Raw genomic sequence first — 13729 nt, 5'->3', positions numbered from 1 at the left:
AACAGAAAATAACTAGGTGGAACACAAAGGAACAAAGTAAACCAGCAGCAATAAAACAAAATGCAAAGTGACAGAATCTTTTCTTTTTCAAATGCAGATGTCTGGACAAGAGGCCTAGAAATCGGAAGGGTACACTTGAATAGACAAGTATCAAAAAGCAATACTTTATAACAAGCCTCATATGAACCCACAGTTCTAACTGTAGTCAACCCCCAAGATGCAAGCTGCATAGATGTCTATTCTGCAGTACTGTTTTGGTGCTTTACGTTTGCTTATATACTTTATTTTGTAAGATGTAGACGGTAAGAAAACAGTATTTTCTGTTACTCCTCGTTGCGTTTCCTGTTTCAGAGCTTCTTGTGCAACGAGCTGTGCATGATGCTACAGTGACATTGCTCAGTTGTGCTGTAATTGCTGCATTGTCTAACAGCAGTTTAACCTGACCCTCCCGTTTCCTTGCAGTGACCCTGCAGCTCAAGCCCTGTGGGAGTCCATACTGAACATGAAGCACAAGGAGGCTGTGATGGAGGTCCGGAGACACCTGGTGGAGGCTGCCAGCAAAGAAAACCTGCCTATTAAGATGAGCCTTGGTAATACTGCCTTTCACAATGTTCATGAGATTGCATAATCCTCTTTTCATTGACAAAGTACCCCAGTCATCCCAGCAGCAGGGAAAAAATGTATTTAATAACAGACAATATCAATCTTTTCACAAGACTTTATTCCTAAATGAATATTTCAGTTGGATCCAGACTTCATTGTCAGAAGTAAATAAGGGAGCGTAGTTTTGTACACAAGTAGTATAATTGATTGTATAAATGAACTGTTTAAGAAATTGCACACATCACCACTAATTACATTTTTCTTTTTCTAGAGACCCCGTTATATGATCTAGTCCAGTGGTTTTCACCAATACCAGTATCCCCCACATGAGTTTTACTTTTGTGTTAAAATAAACATTGTATAAACAAAAACAACCTTCAGTATCCTGTAAATAAGTTTCACAAGCCTCATGGGTGAATGTGTGACTGTGAAAGGTACACAGTGCCCTCTTCTGGGGGCATTCTTTCTTTTTTAAGTTTCATGTTTGCATATATGGCTTAGAAGGAAATCAAAACCACATGTTGACATCTTATGCATTCTCTCTGTTATTAGCAAGTAAAACACAACATGTAGAAACCTTCTTTAACAAACTATTTTTCTGGTTTATCACCAGTACAGTCAGGGATTATTTTAATGCTGAGGAATGGAAGCAGGGTTCTTCTCTGTAAACCTGTATGGGTTTGTCACAGATTGCAGCCATCCTGTCTAGCTCCCACGGTGGCTTTGTTAACTCTTCCCTTGAAAACACAAAGAAAGTTTTTTTATTGACAACTGGCTTCAAGACTCTAGGAAGAGGCTTTTTACTCTCATAGCATATTAAACAACAGATTGTTGAGATAAAGTATAACAAAAAAAAACAAAAAAAACATCCCTGTGACACGTGTTATGTTTACTTTGAACTGAAGCAAAACATTGGCAAACTTTGACAAGCTAGGCCCATGTGTACAGGCCCCACATTCTAATGTGTTATTATTGTTTTTACTTGCAGTTTATCATGTCAAATGTTTTGGCAGATAGCCTTGGGATCACTGGTGATTAGGATTTTTCCGTTTTTCAGTTATTCAAACCTGTTTGACTTGACCTTGGTAACAAGAAGTCTTTTCATGACAAGAAAATTACCTTAATTGAATCCCCCCTTTTTGTCCATTACTGACAGTAAACTAATGACACCTTGAAGTGAATAACAGTTTACAAAACAGAACAGATTAAGTTGTAAACGAACATGTGATAAACTATACAACCCTTTTTTTTTGGTTTTATAACAAGAGGGGATTTCCAAGGATGCCTGATTTCGTCAGTGATTACAGTCAGTGCTGGGACAAATATCTTCGAACAGATATTTTTTGACATGTATTCGGATACAAAAATCAGATATTCGTATTCACTAGAAATGACAAAAATACCTTACACTTCTTTACCAGCTCACCAGAAGTTGTGTGACAGTTTAAAAAATGGCAAATGAAAAAGAGCTCTGTGATATGTGAAATTTAATATATAAAAAAAAAAAAACCACAGGATCATCACAACAGCTCGAGCCTCTATTTAATACTTTTAGACAGCAAAAAGTAAACAAACCAGATTATGGGCACGCACGCAAAGTGATGTCTATGGGAAGCCATCTGGGTCAAAAAAGCGTTGTCAGAATCTTATGGGATATAAAAAAGGCAAGCACGTCATTCTGAAATGCCTTGCTTAAACAGTGCCCAACTTGCTGGAAATGTTGTGTAGTGATTTTTATATAGACTGTATGTATTATGTATTTTTGTTGCTACTTTCTGTTATGTGGAATGTAATAAACTAGGACCAAAACGGTGTGTTTTTTCTCCTTCGTTTTACAACAGCATTTCCACGTTTGTTTTATATGAAGTGTTTAAAGTTAAATTTCAGTTTACGTTTGCTTGTTCAGCTACAAAAAGGCACAAGTAAACCTCATGTTAATACATTATGAAAACCTCTATGGCCACTGTATACTGTGAAGAAACGGCAATGGTAAGGAATGAAAAAAAGTAAAAAAATAAAAATAAATAAAATGCAGTGTCAACTTTATGTACTGTTTATTTCGGGAATAAACAAAACAACGTTTAACTTGAACTGCTATTTGACATCCTTTGTTTTGTAGTTGATTCACTGGGGTCAAGTAAGGCCTAAACAATGTATTCTTTACTCCTCCAGGATATTCTTTTACTTTTACTTTTAACATGATACATAGTGTAACGTCTTGCTGTAAAATAAAGGCACACACAGAGGCCACGCCCCCTGCCCCTGCTGCTATGATGTCTCCGCCTGCGTTCAGAGCAATATAATGGCTTTTATTACTTTTTGAAAATGAATGAATATCCGAACTAATATTAAAATTATGAGCGAATATCCGAACATGAACATCCTGTGTTCATCCTAGCACTAGTTACAGATGATGTGCATTGGCCTCTTGCAATTGTATATAAATGAATGATGGGACAAAACATCTTTTAAATAATTAATTAGTTAAAGTTTAGTCAATAGGACCCAATGCTTTGTTTTGTATTGGAGATTTGTAATGCGGATTACATGCTTTGATCAGTTCCCTTTCAATTCGAAGACGACCACCAAAGCATTACTTATGGGATATGCCTCCTATTGGTAGGTATTTACTGAGCTCTTTAAATCAGAGCTGCCGATAGTCCCCTTCCTGGGGTGACGTCCTCGATCCCGCCTACCGGAAGCCACGTTCTCTTATTAACGGTAAGGTAAAACCTCTATGTTGAAACTGAGCGTATTTCAAAACAGCTTTTCTGAGTTGACTGCAGTTCCCCTGCATTCGTGCTGGCTTGCCGCTTTTGTGGAATCAGCTGCTCTAAAATAAAGCCTCTTTTTTTCTCCTTTTTCAGCAGCCTGCCTCGTTTGCGTTGTAGGCTTCCTTTTCTTACTGTCTGTCATATGGGAGCGACTGCGTGTGCAGTATCGATTTAAGAGTCAGTGTGTGTATGTCTTTTCTGCTTACACTCTTGGGGAGAACGCAGTTCCTCCACCGGGGCTAGGCTTTGCTGTATCCCTGCTGTTGAGTGATTCTGCCAGCTGCCGTGCGTGCAGTAGTGTGAAATATAAATAAATAAAAAATGGTATTGTTGTTGTTCCGTGACCAAATCACGCAACCCAGCTTGACTGCGTTGTGCTGTGGATTAGTTGCAGTGCAGTATAAAAAAAACAGCAAGTCAGCCGTGTGTTTCCTCACTGGGGCTGCGTTTTTACCTGCCCCGCTGTAGAGTAAACTTCGCCGGCTGCCTCGGTTCACCCACCCCGGGTGTGTCGGGTCTTAAATAAAAAAAAAAAAAAGGGTGTGTTTCCCCTGTTGCCCACTGCGGCTTTAGTCTGTGTGTCTTCCTGGTTTATGCTACGCGCTGACCAGGTGTGTGACTACACGCTGTCAGGGCAGGCACCACTGTTTTAGCTTCCCTCCGGTGCTTTGGTACCTCGGTGCACGCTCAGCCCTTGGTACTTCGGTGCTCGGTGCACATGGTGCATACGGTGCCTGGTGCCCAGGTGCATGCGGCGCTCGGTGCGCCCGGTGCTCTGTACGCACGGTGCTCGGTACACCCGGTACGCACGGTGCTCGGTGCGCATGGTGTTAGTACCTCGGTGTGCGTAGTGGTGCATGCGGCACTCTGTGCACTTGGTACACACGGTGATCGGTGCGCACGATATTTGGTGCACTCGGTGCAAACGGTACTTGGTGCACACGGTAACCATACACTGTGTGCCGTGGCGCATGGTGTTCGCTGCACTAAGCGTCGGAGTACACAGTGCGCACGGCACACAGTGCTCTTGGTGCACAGGGATAGCTGTTGCCATGCGGTACTTAGTACCTAGTTCAGCACGCCACTTTGGCCCTTGGGGACGAGACCTTTTGAAATGCAGCAATAAAGCTACCCCAAAGAAAAGCACTTCCTACAAGAAAAGTAAAGTGAATGCCCCTTTTTGAAGTAGCCTGAAAGTGTTAATTCTCTCAAAAATAAAGCTGGAGATGGACTGTTCTCAATGGAGATAGACAGAGTGAAATATCTGATGAAAAAATCAACTACAGAGTACCCCAACAAAAAGCATTTACTTTTAAAAACAACGAATTAGTGCTTAAGTTAAAGCAATCATTGTGACTATTACAATCTGTAAGTATTTCAACTGGGACAATAAAGTGTTGTTTTAAAGAAATACAACTAAGACTTACTTAATTCCAGCATGTGCAAATCCTTGGTGAAACAAATCTTCCTTCTTAGCGGCAATGTCTTGTCCTTCTGGATACCTTGCAGGAATGTTCCTTACTACAAAAATGCTCCCTTTTTATGTTTTGGAAGAAATCTTGCAAAAACTGGACTATTTGCAGCCAAGCCCCTTCCTTGCAGCACTGTCGTTATATATGTCTCAAATGGAAATGATTTAACCCCTGACTGGTGGCAGAGGAGGATGCTATATCCATAGCGGTCTCCTGAGGTGAGGGCTCCTTCACCACTGAGATGGATGAAGGAGGGGAGCCTGCGCTCTCTATTGAGGTGGAGCCTAGTTCCAAGGCTGCCTCAAAAGCTAGTGTGCCCCCACTTTTGTGCTCCATGTCAGCCCTGATGGGACAGGCTACAACCTGGTCGACAGGGATAGGAGGTTACTTTGGTGTTGTGCCAGAAACTGTTGGGGCTGATGGCCACAGCTGTAAGCATGGCTCAATGCGTTTCATTTACATCCGAAGCGCGACAGACACCATCGACTGACAGTGTCTCACTCGTGTTCGGCAGCCCTGCATTGGTGGAGGACGGCCTCTTACCTGCGCGAAGGTGTGCGGATGGGAGTAGTGTTGAACCGTGAAGTGGTGACGATGGATGCCTCCAGCTTGGGTTGGGGGACAGTCTGGGAAGGCAGAGGAGTCCGCGGCACCTGGTCGGGCCGCTGGATGTCCCTGCACATAAACATGATGGAGTTGCAGGCTGTTTTACTTGCCCTCCAGCACTTCCTCCCAGTGCTGCAAGTAACTCATCTGTTGATCCAGACGGTCAGCACTGCAGTAGTAGCATATGTCAACCACCAGGATGGCCTCCAGTCCCCGGGGTTACATCACATTGCCTTCTGGTTTTTGATGTGGGCTCAAAGGGACCTGCTGTCCCTACAAGCAACGCATCTTCCTGGAGTGGTGAACTGGGCAGAGGACCTCCTTTCCAGGGAGGGTGCACATTGGTCAGAGTGGTGGCTACACCCTCAGGTGGTGGAGCACCTTTGGGAACGATTCGGGAAGGCGCAGGTCGATCTCTTCGCCTCGGCGGAGACGACATACTGCCCCCTGTGGTATTCCCTCCACTGCTTAGGCGGTCCACTAGGCGTCGGGGGAGGGGGTGGGGGGTGACTCTCTTAGATTGCAAATTATTTATTTATGCATTACGTTTTCACGTTGTCAGCCAGCAAAGTGGAAAAATCTTGACTTAATTATTTTACAGTTCTTTTTTTATCTGTAAACCTGTTCAAGTTTTTGCACATCTTGCTTGTTCTGCTGGCATTTGTATTCTTTTGCCCCAGCTACAGTAATTAAATCAAGACAACCCTGTAATTAACTTCTACTCTGACAGCTAATTTGGGCAGCATTTTTCTGTTATGTTTTGTACAGTACAGGTACTGTAGACAGCTGTTTTTTTGTAATATTTATAATGATATCGACAGCTTTTGTAAGGGATTAAAAATATGCTATCTCATATCTGAATATAACTCTCGTATTACAAGTGTCCACACATTATGCCATTTTTTTCTATTCGGTTACAAAGTTGATTTAAACAAATCACTGAAATACTGTAGACAACCCATCAGTGGATTTGTGTGTTAGCATTAGTTAAATTAAGGTTGGCACAAGAGCGGAGTACATTCTGGCTAACCTTACTGTAGCTTTGAGAAGGGGAGTCTGTTGACAATAGGCCTTTTCTGTGTCTGGATTTTTTTGGACAACGTTCAAGTTTCATTTGAATACATTTTAATTTTAGACAGAAAACCCAAACATCCTTTGTTCACATAACTACTTATTTCAGTATGACTTGTTCTAAAAAACTAAGGAAAAGGTGTATTTGTGGTTAAGGAGGTGTATCTAGTGAGTCCATCTCAGGCCTTCCAAACATAATTTGATATAAATGTATCAGGAATGTATGCGACAGACAGACAGACATTCTTAACATAGAACTGTAGCTCTTTCAAAATAAACACCAGACAAACTTTTTTCTAAGTTATGTTTTATGAGCTACCATTTATTTATTTTGTTTAAAAAAGGAAAATGTAACCATCAGAGTAATAATGTTATTTTCCCATTATTAATCAACTGGATGCTCTTAAATCTTTTAGCTGGCAAAAGTTTTTGTGGCTCATGTACTTTGTGGAGCAAATCCATCAATCAGACAATACAAGCACATCCCTGTTACTGTCCTGGTTATGTTTATAAAAATAAAATTGTTCCATCTTCAAACATAAAACGTGTTAACAATATACAGTATTCCTTCATTAGAATACAGAACCACTGGCCATTGGTATTCTTTCTTACAATATTTTATACAGCATTCTTCACATTCTGTTAAAGGCATTTGTCAGAAAAGGTTAAGATTTTAAGACATCAGAAAGCAAAAAAATGACCTAAAAAGGCAACATCACAAGAAATGTTTGTGATGTGAGTTTCTGCAGCTTAGATGCACTTTGTTTTATATAATGGTGATATATATTTTTTACAGCTATTATGCTCTGATGCTTATGTCTACATTTGCAGATTCATACATTTTCAGATTACTAACTTTCAAGAAAACAGAGAACGCAATAAAGAAATGAATCAATTAAGGAAATGCAGGAACAGCAGATGCTTGTTCTGTAGATACACTTGTAAAGCAGTTTTATTATTAAGTCAATCTTTGCAGGCTTAGAAATTTCCAACACCCTGGTATGTCAGGTTTGGCTGTTAGAATGGTGTGCTTATCTTTAATTATTTAAATATAGCACATTGTATGTTATTGGTTTACCTGTTTCTTACTAAATATAGTGGTATCCCTTGCCTAGGGATTGGTCTGCAGCTCATTTCTTCTCTGTGGAGTTCCTGCAAGTGTTTTTTTTAAACTGCTTAAACGAGGAGATGTGCCATAGTCTTCATCCATCATTTTTTTTCTCTGCAGGTAGAGTCACACCTGAGCAGCTCAGTTCCTACATCCATCTGTTTAAGAACAACTTCAAAGCCATGCAGAACCACTGCGGGACCTTGCAGCTCTCCCTGGCGACTGTGCAGACACTGAGGAGCCCCCAGTTAACCAAGTGGGACAGCTTCCTGGCTTTTGAGCGCCTGCTATTACAGGTACTAACCAACCAACCAACCAACAAACCATATATTTCCCTTCATATGAAAAGCATTGCTTCATAGAGTCTGGAATATAGCCTAATCCTTGTCAACAGACGAGTTGAATTATCCTGATACCTGCCAATGTATTCATTTTTATATGATGTACTGTACATCATCATTTACGTTGCATGAGAGATACAGTTTAAGACTGTCTTGATTGAATTATGTAAAATATATATTTTAGCTGTAGATGTTTAAAAAAAAATTTAAAAAATTGACACACCTTACAAAAATACAAATGCTCATATAATGTTTTAGACTGATTTTAAAAATGTCTGTGTAAAAACAACGGAAAAAAATTAAATAACGAAAGTGTTATGAAGGGACTTGGCAAGTTGTTCTGTAATAAGCTTGAAAAATGTGTCACATATTTATTGAAAAAAATGTAGTACTTTAGAGTCAGGTTTCTGCATCTTCAGTTTTCCCAAATCTGTGACATAAAGGGGCTGATGTAAGGATATGTTCAAAGTGACTTGCGCTTGCAAAACACCCATATTGCGGCCAAAATCTGTGGGACTAACAGCCACTAAAAATGCTGCATATGTAAAGAATGGTTTTCATCTGCTGTTCTGCACTTACTTTGCCATCATTAATCCATTAAAAGAATATTGAAATGTATTCAAATGAAGCAAAGAGCATGGAATTGGGCAGGGATCTGGAATACTAAGTGGGCGCAAACATTGTAATGAGATGTAAGATTTTGCTTTGCACTTGGGCAATTGCTGACCCTCTGAAAACTTTGCACCTCCTCTTCCAAGGTGCAAACCACTGAAGAAGCAAGTAATTAAGAGCCGTATAAAACCACACACCTTCAGAGACCTGTCATTGGCCTCAGGATGGCTGCTGTGGTACACTTCGTGATGCTGCAACACTTGGCTCTTATTGAGGACAGGCAGGAATACCTTCGGAGGAGAAGAGCAAGACGGAGAAGACACAAGGTTACTTTGTTTGGGATGCTGGAGGATGTGGTGGCAAGGCGTTATCGTCTCACTCCGCAGGTCATCCTAGACCTCATAGCTGAATTTCATCTTTTCATCACCTGGTGAAAAGGTGAAATTCAGTTATTAGGTCTAGGATGACCGACAGCATTGACTTTCTCCACTATAGAGGACTATATGGCCTCTATGGTAGCATAACTGAAGTTGGCTGAGGCTTTTCCAAATAACTCAGTTTCATGCTGCATGAACTCAGCCGTAAGGACTCTCGGCTCCTCCTCAGAAAACTTTTCTTTTCCGTGCATCAAGAGGACTTTCTGCCTTTCCTTTGACATTTTTTTGTTTGGTTTGATTTTCGTGCTCCACAAATCTCATACAGCGCCTACTGCTGTCTGTACTCCTAACTCACCTCAACTCTCGGCTGTAAGTGCAGCTGCTAAATAGCCTGATGCACAGACGGCGCTCATTGCAACCCTCATCATGATTACAGCTCATTATTTGTGCGTGTTGAGTAATTTGCATTGCTTTTAAGCTTACATAGGCGGCAGTGGAAAATAATTGCCTGGCTGCTAGGCAATTTGGAGTTTCCAGCCGCAGTTGTTTGCACTGCGTCTATCCTTACACCAGCCCAAAGTTCCCTTAATTAATAAGCACATATGCACAAGATACTGCTTTGGCAAATCTACAGGTTATGTGTCTGGTTGTCACCATAATATAAATATTTTTTTTTCTTAAACAAGTAGATCAAGTAGACTTGGCAACATCCATAAAAAAACCCCCAAAAAACAAAACATTAACCTCTCGGAGCAAAAGTACAAAATTAATTTTACATTTTTCGTGATGAATGTTGGTGTTGAGGAAGATTGTGAGTTCCTCTTGCAGTATACAACTATGGCCAAACATTTGGAACACCCTATAAAATTAACTAATTTTGCTTCATAAAGTCGAATAAAACCTGCTGAGTAATGTTACGTTAACATATTGAATTACATAGCGCTTTGTGGTTTTCTATGTAAGTAACAAAAATCTGACAAATTGAAAAATGTGACATTTTGAAATCTAACATGAAATACTGTTCTACTATTATGTCTTCTGGTAGACTTGTGCTTTTTGTAGTTTCTTTTATTACATTATGTTAAATAATAGATCTAGATTATGTTCATATTTTTAAAAATTTTATTTTATTAACAATCATTGTCTCAATCCTAAAATTCTAGTTGATGCAAAACTTTTGTTCATAGCTGTACACAGACTAGTATACTGTATAAAGTGTAACTGATAATCATGAGATCAAGTACAAAAAATATAACATAAGCAGGAGAGCAGCCTCCCACAGTTCTCCTGTATCCCTTTAGTTGCTTTTTGGTCTTCCTACTTTCACACCATTTAGAGTTTTATGGTTGTTCACATGATTTTCTGTGCCTTCAAAATGTGATGGGTTGACAGCACTTGTATCTCTGACACACTGTGATTTTCCACACATCAGGTAAAGTCTGAGCAATGGTGCCACAGCTGTCATATATATATATATATATATATATATATATATATATATATATATATATATATATATATATATATATATATATATATATATATATACACTGATGCACAATGAAAATGCAACAGTTTAAGTTTTACATGAATAGCTCATTGGGCACATACATAATGTTATTTACATTTTAAATAGTGAGTAAATAGGTATGTTGATTGTTTGAGTAGTTTTGTTCCTTGGGATTACAAAATACTGAGCTCATAAAATGTTATAAAAACGCCAGGTGCTCAGTGTTTGGTATTTGAGTTAAAATTACCAAAATGAGTCGATTTAAGAATCTGTAAAAATATCGTGGTTCAGTGGTCATTATCTTACAGTAGTCCTCTAAACAGGAATGTGAAAATCACTTTAACCAACAGGAGACAGGTACAATGTATAACCTAAAAACACAGCTAAGAACATTTTTACACAGTAAAAACTACCAGTTGGAGTGTTTTGTTCCAGCCATTTGACTAAAGTACCTCCTGCATGATTAAATGGGTTGAAAGGATTTGTTGAGCCAAGCAGTGTGAGAAAGCCCTCTCTGCTGCGTGCTCGGTGCCAGAGCTGTCAATAAGCAGAGCTTTGTTTCCCAGCTGTGGAACCCAGTAACGTCACCTTTCCCAGGAACTCGAGGAATAGTTTTAATCAGTGTTGTAACTCAAATGTTTTTTTTTGTCTGAGCTCAGACAAGCTGTCTTAACTGAATTACACATTTATTATCAGAAAGTCATACAGTGCTATGTAGTTCTAAAAACAGTGCTATGTAGTTCTGCTGTGAAATGAAAAGCAGTGTGAAATTATTGACCTCTGATAGTGTCTTGTTTTCAAGAAATCGCAACAAACTGGTCAAGTGGTAAATTAAAAAAACAAAAGCATATTGTATTCAACTTGTCCTTTTCATTATGCGTTCACAGCAATTTACCCTGAAAGTAAATCTGTGATATCGTTATTGCCAGAGGCCTAACACTAACATTTTGGTAAATCTATTCATAATAACTGAATCTTTCTTGTCTATTATTTTAACTTGGTGGATTATAAAGAATTTATTGAAAACATTCCATTAAAAGGTAAATAGCTTTTTGTTTTTCTTCGCTATATTTTATTCTTTTTTCTAACCTGATACTTATATGAATGTATTGCTTGGATGGACTCTCAGTTTACAGTGCAATATACTGAAGACGTATTTAAACAGAGCAGGTACAGCACAGGCAGTTCCAGTGCAAATGTTCCCACGCCTTCCTGTTAATGTACCTCGACCCTTTCTTGAAGAGGCCACCTTATAAAGGGATGTAAATTACATCTCTTTGATCATTCAACCTATGTCTTCATGAAGACCCAGCAGCATTTGTGCCATTTAATGCCAAACCCCAGTGGTATTAGATATGGATGCTTGACAAGACCACAAGGAATAGGCTTGAGACCATCAGAACTAATCTTGGCAAGACCCCCAACTGCCATCAGATCAAAATGACTTCAAATCACTAATGACCTGCTCTGGAGATCAACCAGTGACCCGGAGGTTAAAGACGTCAACTCCTATTACTAATTTGCAGCACCTCCAATGCGTCAGGCTGTGTTTTAGAGCCTTAAAATGTCCCAGTGTTCCTCACAGCTTCTGCAAAATGAATTCATTTCATTACCAACATTTGAAACATTTTTTTTTTGTTTTTTAAAAGTAAAATATAAGTTGAACCATTACAGAATGGGTCAACCTGTTTAGGGTGTTCTATTTGGTTCAGGGAATATATTTATTTTTGATGAAATATATTGTACAGCTTGAAGGCTATATTTGCATCCTGAGCCATTCTAGAAAAAGGCATGATACCACAGTAGTGACGTCAAAAAGTGATGATTCCTCAAGAGGAAAATATACTTGAACTTTGACCCATTTGAAAGACCATCACTTTCAATTCAAACACAAAATGTCTCGTTTTCAATCACTCGACAACACCCACAGTACAGAAATGTTCATTAGTGAGCAACAAAATGAGAATACGTTAAAAAAAAAAAAGGCAATCATCCAAATAAAGCTGAAGCACTAACGGATACCGACATAGAACGTCTGTACAGACTGAAACACTATGTTTAAAAAAAAACAAAAAAAAAAAACTGTATTGCTGAACCTCGTCTTCTTTAATATCAGCATCACAACGGTATTCATGTATTATAAAATAAATAATAGATGGGCCTGTAGTGAGTTTCAGGAAAACAATTCCATCTCGGGTTTCTGTGAAAGTTCATAAATTACTCGACCTTCGGTCTCGTAGTTTGACGTCACAGAGACCCTAGATGGAATTATTTACCTGTAACTCACTGAAGCCCATCTATTAGTCTATATACATATGGAATTGAATGGTCAATAATTAAGACATGCATGACACCACTCATGTGTCCATGAACTATTGTACAATTTTAATAATGATGCAACATTATAGTAATACAAGCCCTGAGCTCCCCCCAATTTTTAGGTAAACACTTCAGTTTCTTAAATAAATTACCATAAAAATCATGGGCTTTTAATATTAAAGCATTAGTCCCTGCACTGCACACCTTAGGAAGTTTTAAGATAATATTGCTTTGCTTACCTATTGAAACCCTGACTAACAAATTACTATAAAAACTGGTGTGGTCTTGATGTTGGAGAATGATGTATGTAAGCTATTGCACTTAAAAAGTGTAATTCTTATGTTGTGGAAAGCAGCAAATTCATATAGTGAACGGTATGGCGTCCAATATTTTATATTTTATCAAACTGTATAACGCTCATGTTCTATTTGTAATTTGTCATTAGAATATACCTTTTAAAACACTAAATATCAAACAAAGCCCTTGGCATTAATAGTAGTAATGATATAGTGTAGGATTATAACTGTATGCAGAAAACATGTCATGAGAAAGCTGTACCTGTCCTTCAAAAAGCAGGGTTAGGGTTTGATAAAGAAATACTTAGCTGCACTATAAATTATTACATTTTGTACATGGAAACTATCTTATTGCTTCTGCAGTACAAAATAAGTATGATTTAAGAAGAACTAATGCTGATTTTTGTTACAAACAGTAGTGGTTGTAATAGCCCTCTGGATGCCAAATTATTTAGATCCAAAAGTGTGTACTGTACTGTGTATTAACTTCACTGAACTAAAAACTGCCAGGGCTTAGCTCAATTGTATATAGATAATAGATTTAAAATTCACTAATAATTCATTAATTAATATTATTATTATTTATTTCTTAGCAGACGCCCTTATCCAGGGTGACTTACAATTGTTACAAGATAGCACA

At 38.7% G+C, this 13729-nt stretch overlaps 1 protein-coding gene across 1 annotated transcript; it reads left to right on the top strand.

The window, feature by feature from the left end:
- The first annotated feature begins 468 nt into the window (after positions 1–468).
- LOC131733546 (sec1 family domain-containing protein 2-like) lies at positions 469–8968 on the top strand. The gene is made up of 3 exons (XM_059021208.1): positions 469–590; positions 7755–7930; positions 8734–8968. The coding sequence occupies exons 1-3, from the start codon at positions 503–505 to the stop codon at positions 8761–8763; spliced, it is 294 nt and encodes a 97-aa protein (XP_058877191.1). The 5' UTR covers positions 469–502; the 3' UTR covers positions 8764–8968.
- The last annotated feature ends 4761 nt before the right edge of the window (positions 8969–13729 follow it).

The sequence above is a fragment of the Acipenser ruthenus genome, unplaced genomic scaffold (assembly GCF_902713425.1).
Source record: "Acipenser ruthenus unplaced genomic scaffold, fAciRut3.2 maternal haplotype, whole genome shotgun sequence".
NCBI classification, from domain to species: domain Eukaryota; kingdom Metazoa; phylum Chordata; class Actinopteri; order Acipenseriformes; family Acipenseridae; genus Acipenser; species Acipenser ruthenus.
The sequence above is the reverse complement of the archived record's forward strand: the minus strand, read 5'-3'. Positions and strand labels throughout refer to the sequence as shown.

Bases quoted from the DNA above. Each gene is read 5' to 3' on its own strand.
- LOC131733546 (XM_059021208.1), top strand. From the start codon at position 503: ATGAAGCACAAGGAGGCTGTGATGGAGGTCCGGAGACACCTGGTGGAG. The intron at 591-7,754 runs GTAATACTGCCT...TTTTCTCTGCAG, and splicing joins GCCTATTAAGATGAGCCTTG to GTAGAGTCACACCTGAGCAG. The intron at 7,931-8,733 runs GTACTAACCAAC...TCCTCTTCCAAG, and splicing joins TTGAGCGCCTGCTATTACAG to GTGCAAACCACTGAAGAAGC.